Below are 25426 nucleotides of genomic sequence, written 5' to 3' on the forward strand. Positions count from 1 at the left end.
TTTCGTTTGCTAGACATGCAACGAAAGTGAATAAGACTATCGGCAATATGGAACTCTTCATCCGGGACGAGTTTCCGTACGGCACAATTTGGTAGAACACTCGTTGCAGAAAGAAGCCGCGGATTTGATTTTACGCAGCTAGCAAGCTAGCGCGTATTACTGTTGAGTGCACAGTTTTATACACAGTTTTTTCTCCAAGAATGACACACTTCTGATGGTCAGAGCGTCAAATTAAATTAAAAAAATCAAAAATGAATCTCGACAGACTTCGAAAGCGAGTACGGCATTACATTGACCAGGTAAAATTTATAATTTCTTTAAGAGTTTCTGTGTTGGTAGCTAATGCTAGCTTGCGAGCAAACCTAGCGTCAGTGGTTACAAACATTCACAGTTTGCCTGTCTGGCTATCTTAAAGCCACCCACAACAAAAAGTACTCCTTCGAGTGACTCCTTCGTGACTCCTTTATTTGTCTGTGTGTTTACAGCAACAGTATCAAAGTGCTCTCTTTTGGGCCGACAAGATAGCATCCCTTTCCCATGGTGAGTAACGTTAATGCTGTTCATGACTAGCTGGTATCATAGCTACTTGCCAACCTGTCACCTTCAGCTATAGAACTGATGTTTATATGACTGGTATTTTATAGGGAGAGCGTTCATGTTTTGTTCCTGTTCTACTTGTTTTCACGTACTATGACGCCATTACAGCTGGAAATAGACTTTTTTACCATTGGCGATGGCGGATAACACAGTAGCTTGCCGATAACTTCAGTGTTGTTGTGTAGCTTGTCAGTGGTGACTCTCTAAGATCAGAGACTGATGGTCTTACCTCTTTTTTTGGCATACAGAGGATCCACAGGATATCTACTGGCTAGCTCAGTGCCTTTACTTAACATCACAGTACCACAGAGCCTCCCATGCCCTCCGTTCACGAAAACTTGACAAGGTAATTATAGGTGAAGTGTGGATTATTGATATGTGCAAAGCGATGCATGTGGATTGAGCGATAGTATGATAGCTAATGTAATGTATGAAGGATTTTTTGGGTACTTTGTGTAATGATTTGTCATGTGTTAAGATCAAAATAAATAAAAGCAATCATATCAGACCCCAGTCTGAAACAACATTTGTCTTCCTTCATACAGTTGTATGGAGCTTGCCAGTACCTTGCTGCAAGGTGCCATGTGAGTAAATAAAAAATACTACTCTATCCACCCATTCAGCACAACCATGCATGTTTATAAATTGCAGGATATTGGCTACAGAACCTAGCCAGATTTTGTTAATGCTTTAGATTTAGATGTTTTTTCTTTTTTTCTTCAAAGTATGCTGCCAAAGAGTTCCAGCAGGCCTTGGATATTTTGGATGCAGAGGAGCCAGCTAGTAAGAAACTGCTGGACAGGAGTGGAAAAGAGGACAATGGGACACCAGAGTCTACTAAGGATTGGGACATGTCACCTGCCTCTGTAAGTCTGGGCTGCTACTGAAATATATTGAAAACATCAAAGATTTGGGACTGTCTTAGTTGTCAGTGTTGCTCAACATTGTTCTATAATGTTGCCTGTCAAGTATTATCGATATCACCACTCAAATGTTTTTGAGTAACTTTTTTGTTTCATGCATTTAGTACAAATACATAGCTGTACTGTGCCAATGAATTTTCCTTTAGTGTCCTGACTTTGCAGCCATGCACAGTTTCAGTTCCTACAAATTGTACCACTACCAAGTACAGTTTTGTTGCTAGAAAATTATCACTATAACTGTTTATTACCATGGTTAATTACTGAGGTTTATTTGAATCACATTAGGTTGTGCGGGGCATCAACCAGCAACAGTCTCCCAGACACATATGCAGCATGCAACATGGGTTTGTTATGTGTTATTATAACATGGCAGAAGGCAGTGACAGTGTTGCTCCAGAAATTTTTCATCCTTCTAATACCTTTTTACACCAAAATTGATGGGTTACACTTACCTTTTACACTGCCACATAAGTTTGCCTTTCTTTTCGAAGTGATGTCATCACATGAGAGAGCACACACACAGACACAGGAGAGAAAGCGTGAGCTGCTAGCTACTGAGCCTCCATGTGAGATGCTTTGATTGGTGATTGTGTGTTTTTAAAACTTATGTAAGGGCTGTAGCTCACTCTTTCATCCCTGAAGGCAGTGTAGCCTTATTTTTTCAGGATTAACAGCACCATGACAGGTGTGTCTACAGTGTCTGTGCTCTGAAAGACACTATAGTATGGAAAGCAATAATAATAAATGAGAATAATAATAATAATAATATGAATAATAGTACAGTTGCTTTTGCCTTGTTCACAGAGTGGGCATGCAGCAGACAAACCCAGTAATGCTACTGGTCCCGTGTCCTCATCTGTGACACAGATGTGTTGGACATGTAATTATTTTAATGTTTAAATGGAAACATTCACTTGATGAAATTATATCTCGTTGTGTGTTTACTTATTGAACATTTTCAACACATTTTAACAATACCATGATAATACTGATAACGGTGACAATTTTGGTCACTATAATCGTGATATTTGATTTTTATATCGTTTAATTTCTAGTCCTCCTCTTTCTGTTCTTTCCCCTCTCTGAAATATTTCAGATCAACAGCTCCATCTGCCTCCTGCGGGGTAAGATCTATGATGCCATGGACAACAGACCACTGGCCACCTCCAGCTACAAAGAGGCCTTGAAACTGGATGTGTACTGCTTTGAAGCCTTTGACCTTTTAACGTCCCACCACATGTTGACTGCGCAGGAAGGTGAGGCTGCTCTGTGGCAATGATGTGCACCGATCTTTTCATTTTCTACAGATATATTCCATGTTTTTTCATTTCAGTAACTTGTATAATGGCAGTCTGTGTGAAACCTGTTATTCATTTTTCAATAGAGAAAGACTTCCTTGACTCGCTTCCTTTGAGTCAACAATGCACCGAGGAAGAGGAGGAGCTATTACACTTCCTTTTTGAGAATAAGTTAAAGAAGGTAGGGGGAGTGCTGCATTTAAAGTTAATATATATTGCTTTTGCTTGTCAGTTAAAGCTGGTGATGTTTTACATTTTTATTTTTGTCAACAACTCTGATGAAAAGACCTAAACTAACAATGAATCACTGCCACTAACACATATTGTCTGTGCTGCCAAAGCCTGATATATCTTTTTCCTTCTGTGTCATCGACACATTATTATACAAACATTTTTAAAAACACAGGAATGAGCTATAATGTTGCACTGGATGACTTGTTCTTTCATTACAACAAACACTGGCACTGTTGTTTATTTTGGTTAGTCCCTCATATACCATCCTGCCTTATTCTTTGATTTGAGCTTATTGAGATAGCAAGAGAGAGCTAACAACTTAATGGTGCTCTCCACTGTTGCTAAGCTTCAGGGTTCATTTATATACAGTTAATATTGATTGAAATGCAAATCCTTATTAAGGATATTCTGGCGCATTTCTCTTCTACCGTCTTTTCATCCCTCACCTTTCTCTGCCTTCTTTGTGACCTTGCTTTGTCTATTTTCCACCTACTCACATTTAAACCCTGTACCCACACACACATGAATAAATACATACACATGCTCTCTCCTTCTCCTTTCTCCTGCAGTATAACAAGCCCAGTGATCTGGTGGTGCCAGAGATGGTCAATGGTCTTCAGGACAACTTGGATGTTGTGGTGTCTCTTGCTGAGAGGCATTATTATAACTGTGATTTCAAGATGTGCTACAAACTCACGTCAATGTAGGTGTCTGCAGTTTTCCTCTGTCTGTTGTTTTCTTTTTTTTGTTTATTGTACTGCACGTAATTTAGAAATTCATAAGAACCCTCTCAGGAAATGTGGGGCCTGCATGCATAATGCCAAAATCATATGCTGTAACATCACACAATGATATTAACTCTCAGCTACATACACATTGTGTAGCTTGCTTTAGTATGTACCATTGCCTACAAGTTATATCTTATTGCAACAAAAGGAAATGATTTGGAGTTATTATTGTAGTGTAATAGTAAATCTAAAACACTAATATGTAATGCACTTTGAACACAATATATTCACATTATTTACATATGTTTTTAAACAGCAGTAATTACAAAAAAAATTGGGATGTGACAGTTCACTTACACTGGATAATTTCATTGTTTATCATTCTGTTCGGGCATCTTCTTGTTTTATCTGGTAGCTGCCACTTTTGTTGCAAGTGTCCAAATCATACTGGACTTCTTTCTTTTGCAAGTACTATACTTACTGATTGTGTATGAATTTTGAGGTCATACTAATAAATGGTGAATTCAGATTTTATTACCTTTGACTATTGATGGACTTGGAGATAATGAAGCTTCAAAGATATCTCACTTCCCCCATTTGTGTTGACATAAGTTTATTTCTAAGTTGTCCTTTTCTGTTTACCCTGAACTGGATATGATTTGAAGTGAACTGGTCATACTAGGCAGCTAGCAAAATATGTATGTAGTATGTATAAATTTGAGGCTATGGATATTTATTTATTTATTTTTTTATTAATGAATTAGATTAATGATTTGGAAGACACACTGTGAAAGTTTACTGTCATAGAGGGTCACTATCCAGACAGTACAGGACCATTTAATGCAGCTGTTTGTTTGTATTTCAGGGTGATGGTTAAAGACCCCTTCCATGCCAACTGTTTACCAGTCCATATAGGCACTCTGGTGGAGCTTGGAAAAGCAAATGGTAAAAATCTAAAAATCAACCACTGATCCACATATAAAAAAGTTTAGTTTGGTTGGTACCCATCACTATAGTAGTTAAATGGTTACTTTTGCTCTGATTAAAGCGTTTGTGTTTTGTTTTTTTACCCCCTGCAGAGTTGTTTTACCTCTCACACAAACTTGTAGACTTATATCCCAACAACCCAGTAAGTGTTGTGATTTTCACTTTATCCTGATTACATAATTTCCAGGATTTGATAACCAAATAAAAACTCTTTATCAGGTATCCTGGTTTGCTGTTGGGTGCTACTATCTCATGGTTGGCCATAAAAACGAACATGCTCGGCGATACCTTAGGTATGTATAAGCACACTCAAAAGAAAGCATCTTTTTCTGGCCACATTACAGGCATGCATTTAGGTTTACTTACACATATTGGATATTATATATCTCCTATAGCAAAGCCACCACCCTGGAGAGGACCTATGGTCCTGCTTGGATTGCCTATGGTCATTCATTTGCAGTGGAGAGTGAGCACGACCAAGCCATGGCCGCTTACTTCACTGCTGCCCAGCTGATGAAAGGGTAAGTACATGACTGACATGTCCTGGAGTTCACAACTCCATGTACTTTTATAGGTATGTGTCTTTTTAGAGCTGTCATAGCAATGTTTTATGCAAAAAATATGCCCGTGTTCTCAGCCTAAATCATAGAATGGAGCTAATGTGGCCGCTGAAAGTTTACAGCGGAAACAAAATGTTGCTACTTCTGAATGTTTTTTTAGTTTGTCTTTCCAGTCACAAGACATCTGGATTGGTAACACTTTTGTTATTTTGTTCTTTACATTAGTTCAGAGAAACATTATGAGAACATGCAAACCTGCTTAAAAAAACAAAAAAAACAATAAACAGTTACGTATTGGCCTTTTCGATTTCAGGGACATTTCTGAATTTCCCCAAGGGATTAACATTAGTAAATTAAGTATTTTATCTATCTATTTTCACTTTTAAGCAATTGTTGGTTTCAGTTTTTAATGGCTGTCAAAAATAATGTAGAATTTAAACATTATTACATTAATTTCTAAAACATAGGACAACGATGGCTTGGGTCTTGATGTCTCCTGCACTTTCTCATGCAGGTGTCACTTACCCATGCTCTACATCGGCCTGGAGTACGGTCTGACCAACAACTCCAAGCTGGCAGAACGTTTCTTCAGCCAGGCTCTTAGTATCGCTCCAGAGGACCCATTCGTCATACACGAAGTGGCAGTGGTTGCATTTCAAAATGGAGAGTGAGTCATGCAGCCACAAACACAATAGCACAGACACCTCTAGTTTGGCTAAAGTTGTATAAATGTTATTAGCACCACAAACAGATTTTGGCCCACTGCAGTGGTATTTGTAAAAAGTGGTTTTAGGTTAAAAATGACCTGCATGTATTATCCATGTACCAAATGAAATCACTGATTGAACAAAAACTTGCTTGACAAAGTGAGGAGTAGCGATCTTGCTTACGTCTAAAAGCTTTATTCGATTAAATAGTTTCTGTTAGTGCAGCCCTGTCTGCTGCTCTTTAGTCTGTCTGATTCAGATTTACATGAAATGACTGCAGTTTACAGTATTTAACCCTGAGCATCAGCTAATACTCACACATTGATGTAACTACCAGTGATTAAATTGTATCATCTTAGGGGGAAGAACTGAGCTATGCCTCATAGGTTTGGTTTACTTAGTTTACAAAAAGATATATTTTCTCACATAACTGTGGATGTATCTCGTCATGCAGATCATTTTAGAATCATTTGTGTGGGTTTTGATAATAGGTGGATAGTAACAGTAGTTGTTAACTATTTTCAACTACTTTCTGCTGATTAAAGTGTTTCCATGAATACTGTTGACAGCTAGGCTTATGATAAGTGTAATTTGTCCATGCTGTGATTGCCAAAGACAAAATTACATTCACCTGTATTATATTGGAATCTCAAAGACAGATACCTGAAAATGTTGACAGATTACACACGCAGTGGAATCTTATTTATTATATAGTTTATATTTATTTAGTTTATAGTTTTTTCCGGAGTTGCTGTACGGTAAGATTGTTTTTCACATCTTCTATTTCAGCTGGAAGACTGCTGAGAAGCTGTTTCTTGATGCAATGGAGAAGATCAAAGCCATAGGGAATGAGGTAACTGCTAATTTATTCAACTGGAAAGTATCATTGTGATGCATGTTTTAAAAACATGACCATGTCTCTGTGAGAATTAGTTAAATTATGCCTTTTACTGTTTTGCTTTAATATTTAAGGTCACTGTGGACAAATGGGAGCCCTTGCTAAACAACTTAGGTCATGTATGTCGGAAACTGAAGTGAGTATGAAGCTATTTTTCTATTTGAATAAATGGTCTTGAATAGCCCCAGTAGGAGACTGGCTTGTACTTGCAACTCTGCTGTTTTTCTAATGACGTCATGGATTTTTTGGACTAGTTTGAGTTAGTACATAGTGCTAGTAAAATATGGGAGGCTAAGTTATTCCTGAGTGAATAATAAAAGAAAATTGCCTGGAGTGCACTCTTCTCCAATTTGTTCATTCCCCTACTTATCTATTTTCTACAAACTATTTTCAGAGATGTCCTCACTTGTTCTTAGCAATCATTCTGCATAGGAAGGGTCCCCATTGAGAATTCATGCAAAGACCCTTTAATGAATTATGCATAGCCACCATTCAACAGATATAAGGGGCTTGCAGAATGTGTGTCACAGAAGTGGTTGTTTTGAAAGGCATGGATAGTTTTTTATGTAGATCCTTCTACACAAAAAGAATACTTCATGAAGCTTGTTGGTGCATCGTCGATGCATTACCAAAAGAACAGATTCTTGCAATTTTTCATCTGAAAGTTTTTCAAAATGATTATAACTGAAGTATTTATATATTTTTTTTACATAATCCTCTGTTTGGAAAGTTCCTTTTGTGGTTATCTATCTTAGCAATGAAATGAATGATTTCTCCATCATGCCTTTAAATGTACACTTATATATACAGGTGCTGGTCATATAATTAGAATATCATGAAAAAGTTGATTTATTTCAGTAATTACATTCAAAAAGTGAAACTTGTATATTGTATTCATTCATTACACACAGACTGATATATTTCAAATGTTTATTTCTTTTAATTTTGATGATTATAACTGACAACTAATGAAAATCACAAATTCAGTATCTCAGAAAATTAGAATATTACTTAAGACCAGTACAAAAAAAGGATTTTTAGAAATGTTGGCCAACTGAAAAGTATGAACATGAAAAGTATGAGCATGTACAGCACTCAATACTTGGTTGGGGCTCCTTTTGCCTGAATTACTGCAGCAATGCGGCGTGGCATGGAGTCGATCAGTCTATGGCACTGCTCAGGTGTTATGAGAGCCCAGGTTGCTCTGATAGTGGCCTTCAGCTCTTCTGCGTTGTTGGGTCTGGCGTATCGCATCTTCCTCTTCACAGTACCCCATAGATTTTCTATGGGGTTAAGATCAGGCGAGTTTGCTGGCCAATTAAGAACAGGGATACCATGGTCCTTAAACCAGGTACTGGTAGCTTTGACACTGTGTGCAGGTGCCAAGTCCTGTTGGAAAATGAAATCTGCATCTCCATAAAGTTGGTCAGCAGCAGGAAGCATGAAGTGCTCTAAAACTTCTTGGTAGACGGCTACGTTGACCTTGGACCTCAGAAAACACAGTGGACCAACACCAGCAGATGACATGGCACCCCAAACGATCACTGACTGTGGAAACTTTACACTGGACGTCAAGCAACATGGATTCTGTGCCTCTCCTCTCTTCGTCCAGACTCTGGGACCTTGATTTCCAAAGGAAATGCAAAATTTACTTTCATCAGAGAACATAACTTTGGACCACTCAGCAGCAGTCCAGTCCTTTTTGTCTTTAGCCCAGGCGAGACGCTTCTGACACTGTCTCTTGTTCAAGAGTGGCTTGACACAAGCAATGCGACAGCTGAAACCCATGTCTTGCATATGTCTGTGCGTGGTGGTTCTTGAAGCGCTGACTCCAGCTGCAGTCCACTCTTTGTGAATCTCCCCCACATTTTTGAATGGGTTTTGTTTCACAATCCTCTCCAGAGTGCAGTTATCCCTATTGCTTGTACACTTTTTTCTACCACATGTTTTCCTTCCCTTCGCCTCTCTATTAATGTGCTTGGACACAGAGCCCTGTGAACAGCCAGCCTCTTTAGCAATGACCTTTTGTGTCTTGCCCTCCTTGTGCAAGGTGTCAATGGTCGTCTTTTGGACAACTGTCAAGTCAGCAGTCTTCCCCATGATTGTGTAGCCTACAGAACTAGACTGAGAGACCATTTAAAGGCCTTTGCGGGTGTTTTGAGTTAATTAGCTGATTAGAGTGTGGCACCAGGTGTCTTCAATATTGAACCTTTTCACAATATTCTAATTTTCTGAGATACTGAATTTGTGGTTTTTATTAGTTGTCAGTTATAATCGTCAAAATTAGAAGAAATAAACACTTGAAATATATCAGTCTGTGTGGAATGAATGTATTCATTATACAAGTTTCACTTTTTGAATGTAATTACTGAAATAAATCAACTTTTTCATTATATTCTAATTATATGACCAGCACCTGTGTGTGTGTATATATAGATATAGATATATATATAGATATAGATATAGATATATATACATTTAAAGGCATGATGTTGTTTGTGTTATGGAGCAGGTAAGCGCTCTTTCTAGTGTCGGTTGTCTTTTTGCAGTAATAAAAACTTAATTATAGCATTTTTTTTTTTTTTTTGTTATGACACCCTCATAAAATTGGCTTGTATTTCACTCACAAACTCACTCAGTCATTGTCAGTAGAGTAGCCCACATAGAAAACCTTTTTGGTGATTGTTAGCCTAAAGCTACACATACTTACCAATCTTAAACAAAGCAATCACAGCAGCAGTTTACAGACCTGCTTAAATCTTTTTAAGGAGACTTTATGATGAGAAGTATTGTGTCACAGGTCTGCAATCAATCTGCTTACGAAATTTTGTTGAATCCATTGATATTGACTTTGTAAATTGTGGTGTTTGTTTCTATAGAAAGTATGACCAGGCACTGGAGTATCACCGTCAAGCACTGGTCTTAATCCCTCAGCACGCCTCCACCTACGCTGCCATAGGATACGTACACAGCCTCATGGGCGACTTTGAGAGTGCTATCGACTACTTTCATACGGTAAAGTCCCTTTCACTCAAAAGAACTGGATTTGTGTCTTATTTGGTATCATTTGTTTGACAGCACTCAGAGAAAGGAGAGTTGATGGCTTCTTGTGAGAGTATAAGAATATGAGGAAATGATATAATATTGGAAATCAAAGCATTTCTGTGAGTTCAGTGTCAAGGGTAGGGACCACAAGCATTAAATCCAGTTTAATAAAAATAAGGAATGGATAGAAAACCACATTATAAAGTAAAATAGATTGGTGACATCATCCAAAACACAGTGTGATGGTTTTGATTATATGAGACTTGACAGTTTTTGTTTTATTATTATTTTTTTGTTTGTTTTGAATGCATAAAGTGTGAAAAGGGGGCTGTGATTGGTTGATTTAAAAAAAAAAAAAAAATCTATTTTTCTTTTTAGAGAGAGACTTGAAGTTGTATTTTTTTTTTTCTGTGGCAGGCACTTGGACTGAAAAGGGATGACACTTTCTCTGTGACGATGCTTGGCCACTGCATAGAGATGTACATTGGTGACACAGATGCCTATATAGGTATGATACAGCTATACTGCAATTTCAGAGAAGTTATTTTATCTTAAAAATTTGATTGTGAAAATGTTTGAATTTTTTTAGCATTTTATATTGTGGCTTTTTTATAAGGCTGACTTGAAAAATCCAATTATTTGATTGTTACCACTGTATTAGTATTTGTAATGCTTTAATAACACTTCTTGATACCATGTTACTGGGTTTATCAGGATTAACTGGGACATTTTCTTATGGAAGAGATGTTTTTTTATTACCATGGGTATCGCAAATACAATTTTGGAGCAGTAACAAAAATCTCAGTGGCAGATATTCCATAAATTCAGAAGACAAATCTGTATGTCTAGCTAACACAACAGGTAAATGAGATTTTTAGTTGGTTTTTTTTCACTTCGTTCAGCCAAAATTTTCCTTTTGTGGAAAATATTTAATCTCTGTTCTGAGTCACCAGTGAATATTTGAAGCCTATAAAATGTTCAGACCAGCACTGAGGTCTCAACAGTAATGTGTTGTCATTTGTTTCCACTAAGGCACTGACATTAATGACAAAGTGCGAGGCAGCCTGAACACTCCAGCGCTGATGAAGATGCTCAACACGTCAGAGTCTGGTGACCTTCTAGCCACGCCGAGATTGGAAGACACCAGCATTGCGTCTTTGGAGACACCACTGTCAAATCAGGACAAGATGATGCTGGAGACGCCCCTTCGGCTCTCTCTAACCCTGGAGTGTGACATGTATGAGAGTGACGTCATGTTAGACACCTTGTCAGACACCAGCACGTGATCTCATCCTGTCAGGAGGTGGAACTGTCATAGCAGCAGGTTGTCATAGGTACACATATCCAAGCCCAAGGACAACATTTAAACCAAAACTTCACCAATGGTTTCCTGTGGATTCCCCCTCTTGTGCATTAGATATGGTTGTTTCTGTAAGTGAGAAAAGAGAGAACATGCAGTTGTGAACATTTTTAACATTAGTAAAAGTGAGGGTGAATTTGTATACAGCAACTGCTGTACATCATATTCATTTAGCAAGAATGCACTTTAAAGGGGAAATAACACGTGCCTTGGTAAAGGGACTGAGTATCTGGTTTAGCATTGGACCTTGGGTTAACCCTGAAGACAATGGGAACATGTGATCCTCTGACACTTGGTTGAACATGGCAAACAGCAGCACATCTCGCATCACAACTAAAAGACTATAGTCACTTATTACTGCCTATGGCAGGACCCACCATGTTGCTTAACCTGTGGATTTTCACCTTGAATAAAGAGCCAGCTAAATACAAGCGTTTTTGGTTAAAACAGTTCTTGAAAATTGTAACAATAAACCATGCATTTATCATTATAAATTTAAACATAGCCTACCTGTTTTTTTGTGTGAATCAGAAGAAAGTGGTTGGTTTGTTAAAATAGGCAGACCAAATGCTATGGCAATAAGGCTGGTGCATTTTTTTTTTAATTATTCTTTCTTTCTACCTATTGTCATATTGACATAATCCTCATTGAGATGCTGTAGATTATATTTCTGGTGTTTACATTGTTGAGTTTTGTTTAATTTAAAACCTTTTAATGCTTGAAAATCTCGCAACTTACAAAATCTGTAATACTCAAATACTGTGTTTTGTCAGACATTCTGTTACTTATCCTGATATTTGCCCAAATAGTTAGTTATTAGTATAAACCAAATTTAACTTGCAAAATTAGCCAAATTTAAATGGGAAATATTCTATGGAAAATGTTGTTCACCAATATAAATGTAAGTGAAATGTGTTCAACACCTAACCATCCTACAGCATACGTTTATCTTTGCAGAATACAAACTCCCTAATATATGGATGGAAAGCAGTTTATCCTGTTCAAGCGAATGTTTTAAAGCAAGGAGTCCACTGCAGCTTAGAGAGAATTTACCACTTCATCCCAACCCCTCCAGAAGAAAAGTGATGAATATGTAGTGTGAGGCGGACTGGAGCTCAGACCCTTCCCTCAAATGTCATGTTCCGGTTTAGGGGAGGGGTGGATTTTCACTACCTCAAATGAAAACAACTCCTCTCCTCTCCCGTCTCTGACATACATGTCCCGGGTACAGCGTCCCGTTGTTTACCTCCCGGACCTTTGTTCAATGGATAACGGCTGTGGAGATGGGCTGTACTCCGTCTAAGTCGGCCGTTATTTACACCCAAGACAGGGTCTGTCGGGACCTGGACACATGCTCCACGTTTGTCCCCAGCCTTAAGAGCTCCGTGTCGACCCCGGAGAGACCTCGGCTGTGTGTGGAGAGCAGCAGTGGCAGGCAAACTTTCCTCAGTGGTGAGTTTGAAGAACATTCATAAAATTATCATTTTCTGCTCAATAAAAGTTAGAGTGTTTACCAGACTACCCTACACAATAGCCATGGCTGCAGATGTTTCATACATACTCGGGAAAAAAATATCTTTATTTCCTCAGTGTAAGCGTGAAGAGTAATTTGAGCCGTGCATGTCCATTTTATTGCAAGAAGCCAAAAAAAAAAAAAAAAAAGCATCAAAGTCGTCGCTCATCGTCCCATGTTTTCTTCCCCAGTTCCCGGGCGAGATGTCCACAGGCGGTCAGTGAGTCAGTGCTCCTACCCTGAGTCGTGGGGCTCTGCGGGCAGCGGCTCTCCCGGCAGCTCGTCCTGTGTGGATCAGTGAAGCGTGAAGCCCCGCAGCCCCACTCACTGCTCAACAGACTCCGATGTGCAGTTGTAGAGACACCGGGACAAACTGTGCACTCACACACACACAGCGGCTGGGAATCGGTCTCCTTCCCTCTACTTGTTTGGTGCAAACAAATAGTTTCTTAGCAGAGGTTTTGTGCACCTGTGATGCGTAATTTTCTAAGGTTATGTAGCTACTGTTCCATTAGTCAACCATAAGCGACAACATCAATAAATAAACAGACTTTATGTGTAATCCATGAGGTCATCGTGTTGCAGCTCATTTATTTGAAAAAAAGAACAGTTTATAGTAATACTGGATTATGTCCATATTGTCTCGATATCTTGATATCAATCAAATGATATGCCATATTATGTGGTAGACTGCGAGCCAATATTAAGCCATTTTTTGGAAATAAGTGAGTTGCAACTTGGCCAACACTGATTGAGTAATAGTAACCAATGAGCTATAGATAAAGGCTTTTAATAAGTTATTTTATTGGTATTATTTTGTACTTTTTTTGTAAGTATAATACTTGTATTAGTATTAATGAATGTTGATGCACTGTGATGATTTATATAAAGAATCAAGAATGAAATGCTCATAAAAGTTATTCCAAAAATAACTTCATACCAACTAGTGACCATTTTCTTTTCATTGGTTTGTTGGTTTGATAGTGACTATGGACATATCCACAGGTAAATGTCCACAGACATTTCAGAGCTGTCTGTCAAGTTTTCTCTCCGCTCGCGATATTACGGTATTCTCGCGAGCACACAGTGACTTAACACGGGCTTGGAGAGGCAGAGGGAGATGGAGAGAGATGAGGTCTGAAAAGGACCAAATGACCGTGGGCAAGGAGAAAAACGTCGTGGAGATACAGTTTAGGGACATCCCGAGAGAGCCAGAAAACGCCCCTTGTAACCCCAAGCAGAAAGAAGAGAAGAAAGAGGTTTTTACGAAGGTAGGGAGCCGAGCGTTTGCGGTGCGTCGCGTTGCTTATGTTGTGTGGAAAACAGACATGGAGGAGGCATGGAGGGAGGGGGGTGGGGGTGGGGGGGGGTCATTTCAGCACCGCGGACAGCGACAGTAAACGTTATAAACCTCGCATCGCCGTCATTTCTACATCTCTGTCTCACTTTATTTGATGTAGGGATTCATTTAGTTTGTAAATGACGCCGACATTTGCAGGTAGTGTTCAAATAGTGTCTACAGAGGATTATCACAATACTGTGTCCAATCCTGTCCATATGCTTGCGTCATCTGTGGTTTGTCAACATTTGACAAACCCCCTTTTTATAGAGCCCCCAATCCTGTTGTCAAAGTGCCATGTGATTCTGAGTAATGCTGCAACCAATAACAATTTTCAGTATTAATCAAACCATATTCTTCTTCTTCTTTCTAATTTCTTAGTGTACTCTGTATCAGCTTGTTTCAACCATTTGATGAGTCAAATGAAATATTCAAACCCACTCTTGTGATCAGTTTAGATATTTTAGATTCAGCCATATTCAGACATATTTGGTATCTTTGACCATTTGAGATCACCTCTAGTGGTCAAAATAGCACTGAGGCTGTGTATCTCAGTGGTGAATGTATAAAAGCAATGTCCCATCATCCACTTTATGCATCAAACTACCCTAGGTGGGTGCCCTAAGGCATATGTGATTCTCTATTTTGAATTTCAGTTGGATGCAGAAAGGGCAACATCCGAAAGTATGAAACCTGAACCATCCTCCTCGTATTAATATGTATGTGATTACCTGAACAGGAGAAAAATATTTAAATGACTTATTGCAGGTGGTGATTCGAAGGCTCCCACCTAACCTGTCAAAGGACCAACTAGAGGAACAGCTCAGTCCACTGCCGTCCTACGACTATTTTGAGTTTTTCCCAGCAGATCAAAGGTATGATAACATTTTCAACCTCATTATACAAAATCCTGTCGCCTTTTACTTTTTATGAAAATGTTTATGACTTCTCCTTCCTTGTCTTTCTCTCTCACACACAGCCTCTATCCTCACCTGTTCTCCAGAGCATATATCAATTTCAAAAACCCTGAAGATATCCTGCTGTTTAGAGATCGATTTGACGGCTATGTCTTCATTGACAACAAGGGTATTTCTTAGCTTTTGCTTAAATTCAATTTTACTTTGTTGGCAGTATGGTGCCGTGAAGGTGGACAAACAGTGTCCTGCCATATTAAATGCAAACAGAAACATGTTTGTTTTACAGCTAGAGGCTGGATTTTATGGACAGAGAGGTGGCTTTAGAGCTTTCGTTGCTATTGTCACTATTTGATAACTGGTGTGTGAAATGATGAGTTGCCTTTTATTCCAATATTTACCCAGGCCAGGAATATCCTGCAGTGGTGGAGTTTGCCCCCTTCCAGAAAATTTCTAAGAAGAAGCTAAAAAAGAAAGATGCCAAAGCCGGAAGTATCGAAGAAGGTATTGAAATACAGAGCTTGAGCCGTTATACGTATCTCACCTGATGCACAGTAGACATGATATTTAGCTTGTAAAAATTTGTTCCAATGTAATATTCACAGAAAATCAATATTTGGTATCACTAATGATCTGACATATTTTGCATATCTTGGCCCTGAAATCCTGTCAGATCCAGAATATAAGCGCTTCCTGGAGAATTACTCCTGTGATGAGGAGAAGTCTATGGCCAATCCTGAGACTCTGCTGGGAGAGATAGAGGCCAAGACCAGAGAGCTTATAGGTACAGTACCATATGAACAGATGATTATTTTCCTGTGAATCATTAGAACAAGTTTCAAGATCCGGTTATAAGTTATTCAACGTTTGTTTGCTTCTCTCCCTTTTTCTTTTCTTTTTCTTTTTTATTTTTGGGGTTTCAGCCAAGCGGACAACACCTCTGTTGGAGTACATCAAAAACAAGAAAATTGAGAAACAGGTAAGAAAGACAAGAAAATTACCCGCAAATTGTTTTGAAAAATGTAAAAAAAATCGTTTCTTATTGCCACATCCTTCCTTACAGAGAATAAGAGAGGAGAAGAGAGAGGAGAGGAGGAGGAGAGAGCTTGAAAAGAAACGGCAAAGGGAGGAGGAGAAGAGAAAGCGACGAGAGGAGGAGAGACGCAAACGGAAAGAGGCTGAGAAGCAGAAGAAATTGTCTGATAAAGACATCAAAATCAAGGTAACAAGTCTCTAAAAATCATTTTCATACTTGCTTGTTTATATCAGTTGTCTGGGGGGGTTGCAGGAGCGTATAGTTACAGAGCTGTCCCGTATTATCTGTATGTTCAGCTCCTGAAGAAGAGTGACAGAGACGATGATGTGGATTCAGACCGAATGAAAGACAAAAGTGACATTGGGGAGACAGACAGGGGGAAATGGGAGAAGGCTGGAGGACAAATGAAGTCAAAGGACCCCAAAGAAAAGTAAGTGAAATTCTTCACTGTAGCTGGCCAAGTTTTTACAGGGACAGTAGTTTCATTCGTACTTGTTTAAACAAGTCACTCGTAATTTTATTGGTAAATAATTGAGGGAACCTGTTGGTGAGTTTATACTCTGCCAAAGATGCTTGTGTTGTTTGAGGGGGAGAACAATGAAATTAACGAGTGGATCAATGAATCGAATGAATTGCTATAAGCTTTTTATCCTGATCTTTCATCATAAGGGGGCACCACTGCTACTGTAGCTGAGACAGGATATATAGAAAAACTGGGCCAGTTGTCAATGTACAAATTTTACTTGACTTTGTCTTTGCCAGTCTTTACTTTGTGCTCTATATTGTACTTCTCTTTATTTATTTATTTTGTCATTTTCAGCAGCCACATTAAGTGGTGGGTTGGCTATATACAGTGTACATTGCTGGTGATTGATAAATGAAGTAAATGCATATTGACTCAAAGTTAACTTGAGTGTATTTTCCTGATAATGATGGTGCATGTCACCTATGAAGAGGTGTGGCTCATTTATGTCTGTTTTACATTTAGGACAAAAATGGACATTAACCTGTATCACACAGTGACATGGTTTAAGATATCACAATAGTGAAAAGGCTTGTTAGATTATTCTGAACATTGTTTTGGTCGTGTCACTGCATTTGCTGGTCGGAGATATATCTAGATAATTGATTATATTCAACATTTGTTGGTGTTCCCAACACCACAATGGGGAAAACCAATATTTCCAGTTATAATTTTTTTGGGAATCATACATATTACTTGTCATCTACAGGTAAAATGGGTTTACATGTGAATATATGTCCATATGTTATGGTATGAATAAAACATGCACCTACACCTAACTGTTAAAAGGTATCAAGAGTTTTTATAATAACAATTATGTCTTTGTAATAATGATGTATTTGGTGTCTATGCAATCTTCACTTTGGCCGCTAGAGGTCAGCCTGAGAGCGACAAGGAGCAGAGAGAGCAGCACGGACGACGACAGAGAGATAAGGATCACCGAGGGAAAGATGAAGAGAGGAAAAGACAACGACACCACTATGAGTTTGATAAGTTTATGCGCCGCAAAGATGAGACCAAATGGGGGAAGGGCTACTGCCAAGACCGAGCCAAGAAAGAGGGGCACCATCATGGCTTTTCTTACTGTCCTGATAGCGGAGACAAACTAGGAAAGGAGGACAGGGAGGACCTGGGTAATAGGAAGGAACGCCTCCGAAACAAGGTGAGCGAGAAGGTGAGCATGAAATGAGGTGGGGTGGGGGTGGGGTGGGGTGACAACTTATTCTTTTGTCTCTAATGATGCAGACTTGTAACTTTGAGGCAGAAGTTTATTGATATGTGGCTGTGTACGGATGATAATCATCACCTGCACCACAGAAACGGGACACCCACTGCCTTGAGACAAGAATTAAGAAAATAAAATGAGTGTGCATCTATGAATATACAGATTCAAATTGTGTGCTGCTTGTCTCTCCCATGTCCCTGCTCTCTTGTCTCCCTGCAGGACCGTCCAGCCATGCAGCTCTATCAGCCAGGTGCACGCAACCGCAAGCGCATGAGCTCAGCAGGCAAAGGTTATGACTGCATGCCTGTGGGCCCTTCACCCGAACCTGGGACAGAGCATTGTTATGAGGTTGTCACTATGGCAACGGGGCTGGAAAAGGGCTTCGAGAAAAGCAAAGATGAGCAGTGAGCAGCCTGGGTGTTCAGAGGAAATGCAAATAAATTATTCAGTTTTTCAGCCTGAGTTGATGGTGACAGTCTTGAGCTTATAAAACTAATAAACCCCACTGAGGGAGAAAGCACTTCAAAAGCAAACAGTCTTTTAGTAACGTTCATCAGTGTTTAGGTGTAATATAACTCTTTGAATGTTGGTCAAGCATGAACATTTTTAGCACATGCAAATATTTGAAGTGTCCCACTGATTAATATTCAAAGAACTATCAAAGTGTACCATTAGTTTTAATCTTTGGAATAAACAGTATGAAAACACTGAGAACAGCTGCAAACAACAGTAGTTACCTTGGTGATAGCACAACAGTCAACTTGATTTCTCATACTTACTTATCTTAGTGCTGATGCACAGATTTATCTTTTTTTTTAAACTGCCTCCCACGAGCTAGTTGTCAGTTTCATCAAAGCTTTGTCTCATGAGGCAGCCAAGTGTCATTTCCTTTCGTGATCCTGTTTTTGAAATGTGTTCCTCTGTTCCTGTAAGAGGCAGCTCACATGTGGTGTCCATCAGTGGTTTGCTCGTGAAGCCGTCATCTCATCCTCTGCAACAAAACTTGTTACCAAACCTTTGTAGAGTTCACTGACACTGGATGTTTTTTAATGATCTTATAGATTTTATTAAAGTGAAATATAATGTAAGTAGAACTTACAGAGAATGGATGTAGAAAATGAAATTCTGTGTATTTTTGTGTGTGAGGGTGAGCGACTGAGAGGAAGAGTTATTATTGATTAAGAGGACAATGTCAATGTGTTTTTCCACTTTTTTCCTAATTTTTATGTGTCTTATTACATTGGATCCATCTTAGTCTTAAGGTGTCGTACAACAGAGACAAGAATTGTTTTGTGAGCAAAGCTTTGTACATGATCACCCATGAGCCAGGAAGAACACATTCTCTACATTTCTATAAAGCATTTCCTAGAAATAAAATGTAAGATGACAAGGAATGACACAGATAAGTCATAACAATGAATTTTCTATGCTGTTTGCATGGTTTTCTACTAATTATGTCAATTAAATGCAATGGAAAAGCCACAAATATTGATTAAGTAATGTAGTCTGTTTAACAAGCCTTATATTATTTCTGCATATGCCCTAACATTGGTCTATCATACCTCTTGTATCTTTTTTTTCTCCTTGAGTGGTGGGAAAATAAAGCTCTTCTACCATTATGAGAGACTAAACAGTTCAGTCATTGTAGTAGTTAACTGACAGTTTGGGTGAAGCAGCACTGCCCATAGTGCAAATTTCCAAATGGCAGATATGAGTCAGATATAGCACTGTAAGAAGACACAAGCGTTAGACGTGTCTAGCTGTTTCACTTTTCATAGTGGATTATCCAAGGCTTTAGAAAACCCTCATCCTGTTTTCTCTAATTTTGTTGAGATCACTGATACCCGACGCCAGGTGGCATGTTGGTGTTGATTTTTTTTAGTTAATGTGAAAGATAAGAGTGTTTTTTAATTTTTTTACTCTTTGTTCTCTTTTGCATTTTAATATTCGAAAAATCTCACAGACATTGTTTTTGACACTCTCACCTAGATAAAGCAGAACTGTCATATTTAACAGGAAGTCTGTTAGCACATCCTGTGAATCTTTGTGAATTTTTTTCACTTCACATAAACTCATATAGCATGTGTGTGAACTTGTATGTTTGTGTGTGTGTGTGTGTGTGTGTGTGTGTGTGTACACTTGTACTTGCTACATAGTAAGGACCAAAAAAGTATTTTACCAACAGAGTGAGGACATTTTGGGAAAGTGAGGACATTTTGGCTGGTCCTCACTTTTTGAGACACCTTCAAATCACATTTTGAGGGTTACGACTTGGTTTTAGAGTTATGCTTAAAGTTAGGTTTAGGTTAAGGTTAGGGTCAGGGTTAGGGTTAGGCACTCAGTTGTGATGATTAAGGTTAGGGTAAGGGGCTAGGGAATGCATTATGTCAATGAGTGTCCTCACAAAGATAGAAGTACAAGTAAGTGTGTGTGTGTGTGTGTGTGTGTGTGTGTGCGTGCTTTCTATGGTATTTTGTCCTCCAGAGCTGTATTATTTTTAGTCATCATGTTGTTATTATTAATCTTAAGTTTTATTATATTATTTTATTGTTCAAGGTTTCTGCCTGTTAAAAGGGAGTTTTTCCTCGCCACTGTCACCAAGTGCTTGCTCATAGGGGAATGTTTGCTCTCTGTAATAATATAGAGTACGGTCTAGATCTGCTCTATATGAAAAGTGCCATTAGATAACTTATGTTATAATTTGGCACTATATAAGTAATATTGAATTGAATATGGGCTTTTAAATTTTGCATTTGCATACTTCCCACAGGTTTTACTTTGTTACAGCTCTTTTGCGTCAGTCACCACAGTGCTGTCATAAGTGATAGTCACCTTTTGATATTTCAGCCACTTCCAAGGCAGAGGTATGTGATTTAACTGCTTTTCTTCCTACAAACTTCCTATAAGTCCTTTCTAGTGTTCATACCTCCCACATCTACAGGTATAGTTCAGCAGTGATTGTAGAGATGATTGATGAACCACATGCTGAGGAGTTAGACAACCGTGTTGGTTATCGTGGCGAGTCTTAGGCATGCACATGTCTTAAGAGTCATTCCAAGACTGAATCTACCGCGTGGCTGTTACGGCAGTTTGTAGGATAAAGACTTGTCACATGGTCCATTTCCTCTCTCTTTCTGGCACTCTGAAACCACATTTCCTCAGCAGTAACATATCTGTACCCTATCTGCAACTGGCACTCACAAGCCTACCTCCCATCTTGTTTGCCTTCGTGTAGGTGAGTTCTCAACTGACTTTTACTGAGCTTTATCTGGAGAGCTGCTAAACTTAATGTATTTCCACTGTTAGTGTTGTTTTGTATTCAGCTTAAGTCGTGCCATGTGTCACTTGCTTGATACTTTTTATCTTGTATTCGTGTGTACTTCAGTGAAAACTCTTTGGTCATTTGGATTTAATATTTTTAAATGTTCTCAGTGACTTAATGTAAGTCAAAAGAGTAAATATTCCCACATTTTTACAATATTTATATTCTTTATTAACACATAAACACAAATAACTAAATACCTTACAACCAGGATACAACATTAGCGTAGCATGTATAGCACAATACATTCCCGAAGTGGTTCTTGCAACTTGGTCTCATTACAGGTGCAACAAATAATCATTTAGAGAAATGGAGAGAAAGAAGGGAAAATAAACAGCATTTATATTTTTCAAATTACAGTTGTAATTTTTAGGTGAAACCAGTAGTATTTTTTGTGATATAGTTTGTTACCAAAATAGTGATGCAGTAAGGGTGATTACTTTCGTTATTATTGTTCTGATCATTGTTGCAGTAATGTGGTACTTTCCATTACATAACCTCCAGTGAAAATTACAATAGTTCATTGGTAAACTGGTCTGGTTTGTGGCAATCCCCCTTCCCGAGCATCACCACCACAGCACTGTGCTCTAAGTGTCAAAGAAAGTGTTTCCCTGTCTGTGTTGAAGTGTTAACCATATAACGGTGCTTGCCTCTTAGTTAAGCTGATTTAAATGTAATCATTGGAAGTTGTGAATCCTTCCCCCAACATTTGTGTGAGTCAATTGTACACAAGCTATTGAGAGAAACAGTTGGTACTCCACCGCAAATCATGCGTGTCCTTTTCCTGTGTGAAAACTCCACCCGACACATGTGCTTCTTGCACGCAAACAACAACACAGACTAATGGCATCATGAGATGAGTTTTACAGTATCTTTTTCACACCTTGACATCAATCAGTTTTGCACAGTTTTGCAAAAGTTTTCATTCAGTGGCATGCATCACTCTAGATAAGGATTGGTTTAGATAAGAGCATTTTCCTTTTGCGGTGTATAATATCTGTTGCAGGCTTTGTCATTGAAGTATTACACAACAATTACATTATGTGCAATAGATCGATTGTGCATAATGATACTGCTTTATTTCAGTATGTTGCAATGAAAAAATGAACAGTCTTCCACAAGCCTCACAAGCTTTTGTTAAACACTGGCACACAGGTAATTGGAGCCCATTCCAATCCAGTCATGACGGGAAATTTAAGCAGCACCAAGCTAGACAACGCCACCCTGTCCCTGTTTCAGGACGTGAAAACCAGCATCATCATTTCTGTCATCTACATGATCGTCACTGCCATTAACCTAGTGGGAAATGGTCTTTCTCTTTGGCTCCTCATCTTCCGTACCACGCCAAAGACTCCTTCCATCATCTTCATGATTAATCTCACTCTCACTGACTTGGCCCTCGGTGCTGCCCTGCCCTTCCAGGTTGCCTATCAGTTCCAAGGATACGACTGGAATCTGGGATCCAACATGTGCAGGTATTGTTTATGACTGCAAGTTGATGTGAGACGTCAATCCACAACGTCTCATGTTTATACTTTTTTTCCCAAAGATCAAACAAACAAGGCACAACATGTTTATTGATGAGCCATAGAGGAACTGCTATTGAATTTTGTTACCTGTGGACAGAGCCAGCCTTCATCCTAAACTGCAGTAGCTATCTGCTAGCTGTAGATTCATACTAAATGACCAGAAATTAGTGTGAGCACATTTCCCAAAATATAAAACTATTGTTGAAATCATAATTTTCTATAACCAGTGATTAAATATAACACTCTCTTCTTCTATATATCCACCTACAGTTTCCTGACCCTCATCTTCTACACCAATATGTACTGCTCCATCCTGACCATGATGGCCATCAGTATTGACCGCTACCTGGGCATCGTCAGGCCTATGCAATTCAGACAAACCAGTGGGAGGAGGTACATCGCTGTCATCAGTTGCCTTTTCATGTGGGGTTTGGTCCTGTGTGTTCTGCATCCGCTGATGACCACAGATCTGACCTTTAAGATTTCTGAGCTCGGGATTACCACCTGCTTTGATGTGCTGAAGCAAGACATGCTCCCATCATTGCAGGCCTGGGCAACCTTCCTCTTCTCCATGGTGTTCGTTCTCTTCCTCTTCCCTTTCTGTGTCACAACATTCTGCTACGTAAGTGTCATACGCAAACTGGCCAGAGATTCCAAGACATCCCAGAAAAAGAGAGCGATACGTCTGGCCATCTTTGTTCTCCTGGTCTTCACCCTTTGTTTTGCACCCAACAACATCCTCCTGTTGATTCACAGCGTGCTGAGGCTCTTTTATAAAAAGTCTCTCTACATGGCCTACAAATTGTCTCTCTGTTTCAGCTGCGTGAATAGCTGCCTCGATCCCTTCATTTACTACTTTGCTTCCAAGGAATTCAGACAAAAGCTGCGACAGATAATGAATCTGCACAGCCATAGTAGTGCCGACTCGATGAAGATGGAGCATAAAGAGACTTTGTGCACACCGTAGTGCGTTTATGAAAGTCATGAGAAAGAATATGAAGCAAAATGTCTTTGATGCCACAGCGCACCATAGCATAGACAGAGGGAATTAGAGAAAAGGTTGAGAGAGACATGAGAGAGGAAGTTAGGAAAACGAAGTGTGCCAAAGGTGTGAGTGTACATGTAACAACCTCTTGCAAAATCTTTTCTTGGGTCAAAATGTCAAAATCATTTGATTTTATTTTGCATGTGCACCACAGAACAAATCAACATGGACTGCAGCTGAGTCTCCATGCAAAAATGTTTGTCTATTTTCTGCATTACCATATGTGTTTGTTTGCAGTTGTTTTTTTTAAAGAATGAACAATCATTTATTGTCTGTTTATTTTAAAACTGCCACAAGTATCGTAAACATTGTCCTGACAAAATGTAGCATGCACACATGTAAAGAAAATGTGAATACAGTGTTTGTATTATATTAGCCTTCACTGCCGCACTTTTTAACATTTCTAATATTATCTCCATACACGTCTAAGTACAACCCTATTTCCAAAAAAGTTGGGACTCTGTGTAAAATGTAAAGAAAAACTGAATATTATGATTTGCAAATCATGCAAACCCATATTTAATTGGAAATAGAACAAAGACAACATATCAAATGTTGAAACTAAGAAATGTTATTGTTTTTTGAAAAATATATGCTCGATTTGAATTTGATGCCAGCAACACATTTCAAAAAAGGTGGGACAGGGGCAACAAGAGAGGCAGAGTCTCTGTGAAGTGAAGATGGGGGGATGTTCACCACTCTGTGAAAGACTGTGTGGGAAAATAGTGCAACAGTTTAAGAATAATGTTCCAATGTAAAATTGCAAAGAATTTGGGAATTTGGGAAATTTTATTTCCCCTAGTTGATCAAACTAATTTTAATTATATAACTTCGGCAGCCTGACTGATGGCATTTATAATCTATGACATTTACAAGCAAGTCTATACCTCCAGAGTATGTTCCTATGCTATATTAGTTCATCATTTGCACTCAATAGCTTTTAATGTGGGGAAAATGATGTTGTTCCTGCATTCCACATTTTCATTTGTCACTTATGACATTTAATGAATATTTTAATGGAATACACAACTGCTGATACTTCACAAAGTCAGTGCCCCCTTGTGTTGTCTATGAAGGAGCTTGGTTTGAGGCTTCTCTCTGATTTCTAGCTTTAGGACAGAGCGATGCAAGTCTCCAAAATAACCATCCTTGGCCACAGGAACATGTGACATTTAAGACTTTTGTTTTGTCAAAATTGCTTTAAAATGAATGAACTGTATGATCATGACTAATTTCATGAGATAATGTTGTGTGGTAATTTATTGGTATCATGAACTTCATGCACAGCTGGTGTTGGTCTTTTGCCATAACCTACTGCTGCAGTTTATGAATGTTGACCTTTCTTTGACTTGCAGCTGAGGTTTATAGATTTAGTTTCACTTGCAGTTGGTGTTTTTACTGGACTTTTGCTTCATGTTTGCTGATTTACTCTGTGTGTCCATGAGAATGTGAATATTCATGGTGTGTTAATGTGTCATTTAATAAAAGAGCAGTTATGTAATTTGATTCTATCCTGCATCTAAGGGAAGAGTCGGTATGGGGGAAATAGCAGGAAATTAACAGAGGCCATTCTGGCCCACCATCAGAACTAGTAATGGGCCAAGCCTGGCACATGTGGTGTACTTCACACTTGGTTGTGGGTT

The 25426-nt window shown here is 38.8% G+C and overlaps 3 protein-coding genes across 5 annotated transcripts; all 3 read left to right on the forward strand.

Annotated features, from left to right (window-relative positions):
* Nucleotides 1–112: 112 nt before the first annotated feature.
* Nucleotides 113–11837, forward strand: cdc16 (cell division cycle 16 homolog (S. cerevisiae)). The gene is made up of 18 exons (XM_071479596.1): nucleotides 113–299; nucleotides 486–540; nucleotides 846–943; nucleotides 1143–1181; nucleotides 1323–1463; nucleotides 2617–2776; nucleotides 2905–2999; nucleotides 3622–3755; nucleotides 4646–4725; nucleotides 4860–4909; nucleotides 4987–5060; nucleotides 5163–5288; nucleotides 5842–5994; nucleotides 6824–6887; nucleotides 7007–7068; nucleotides 9812–9947; nucleotides 10395–10485; nucleotides 11010–11837. The coding sequence occupies exons 1-18, from the start codon at nucleotides 252–254 to the stop codon at nucleotides 11261–11263; spliced, it is 1860 nt and encodes a 619-aa protein (XP_071335697.1). The 5' UTR covers nucleotides 113–251; the 3' UTR covers nucleotides 11264–11837.
* A 2085-nt stretch (nucleotides 11838–13922) lies between these two features.
* On the forward strand, nucleotides 13923–19506 carry upf3a (UPF3A regulator of nonsense mediated mRNA decay). 2 transcript variants are annotated; one of them, XM_071479602.1, is made up of 10 exons: nucleotides 13923–14121; nucleotides 14958–15064; nucleotides 15169–15275; nucleotides 15509–15607; nucleotides 15777–15887; nucleotides 16027–16082; nucleotides 16167–16325; nucleotides 16436–16569; nucleotides 17536–17836; nucleotides 18107–19506. In XM_071479602.1, exons 1-10 carry the CDS (start codon nucleotides 13981–13983, stop codon nucleotides 18293–18295), a joined length of 1404 nt encoding a protein of 467 aa, XP_071335703.1. In that variant the 5' UTR covers nucleotides 13923–13980; the 3' UTR covers nucleotides 18296–19506. The 2 variants fall into 2 exon arrangements, with proteins under 2 accessions (XP_071335703.1, XP_071335712.1); XM_071479611.1 differs by having other exon boundaries at nucleotides 13924–14121; nucleotides 17536–17824.
* A 685-nt stretch (nucleotides 19507–20191) lies between these two features.
* On the forward strand, nucleotides 20192–25284 carry p2ry8 (P2Y receptor family member 8). 2 transcript variants are annotated; one of them, XM_071479658.1, is made up of 3 exons: nucleotides 20192–21118; nucleotides 22365–22684; nucleotides 23009–25284. In XM_071479658.1, the coding sequence occupies exons 2-3, from the start codon at nucleotides 22392–22394 to the stop codon at nucleotides 23703–23705; spliced, it is 990 nt and encodes a 329-aa protein (XP_071335759.1). In that variant the 5' UTR covers nucleotides 20192–21118; nucleotides 22365–22391; the 3' UTR covers nucleotides 23706–25284. The 2 variants fall into 2 exon arrangements, with proteins under 2 accessions (XP_071335759.1, XP_071335750.1); XM_071479649.1 differs by having other exon boundaries at nucleotides 20205–21122.
* The last annotated feature ends 142 nt before the right edge of the window (nucleotides 25285–25426 follow it).

The sequence above is a fragment of the Trachinotus anak genome, unplaced genomic scaffold (genome assembly GCF_046630095.1).
Source record: "Trachinotus anak isolate AG129_WGS33_773 ecotype Australia unplaced genomic scaffold, CSIRO_AGI_Tana_v1 ptg000001l, whole genome shotgun sequence".
Classification (NCBI taxonomy): domain Eukaryota; kingdom Metazoa; phylum Chordata; class Actinopteri; order Carangiformes; family Carangidae; genus Trachinotus; species Trachinotus anak.

Coding starts and splice junctions, on each gene's coding strand:
- cdc16 (XM_071479596.1), top strand. CDS start 252: ATGAATCTCGACAGACTTCGAAAGCGAGTACGGCATTACATTGACCAG. Junction 944..1,142: donor GTTCACGAAAACTTGACAAG/GTAATTATAGGT, acceptor TCCTTCATACAG/TTGTATGGAGCTTGCCAGTA. Junction 5,061..5,162: donor CATGCTCGGCGATACCTTAG/GTATGTATAAGC, acceptor TATCTCCTATAG/CAAAGCCACCACCCTGGAGA.
- upf3a (XM_071479602.1), top strand. CDS start 13,981: ATGAGGTCTGAAAAGGACCAAATGACCGTGGGCAAGGAGAAAAACGTC. Junction 15,608..15,776: donor AGCCGGAAGTATCGAAGAAG/GTATTGAAATAC, acceptor AAATCCTGTCAG/ATCCAGAATATAAGCGCTTC. Junction 16,570..17,535: donor TCAAAGGACCCCAAAGAAAA/GTAAGTGAAATT, acceptor TTTGGCCGCTAG/AGGTCAGCCTGAGAGCGACA.
- p2ry8 (XM_071479658.1), top strand. CDS start 22,392: ATGACGGGAAATTTAAGCAGCACCAAGCTAGACAACGCCACCCTGTCC. Junction 22,685..23,008: donor CTGGGATCCAACATGTGCAG/GTATTGTTTATG, acceptor ATCCACCTACAG/TTTCCTGACCCTCATCTTCT.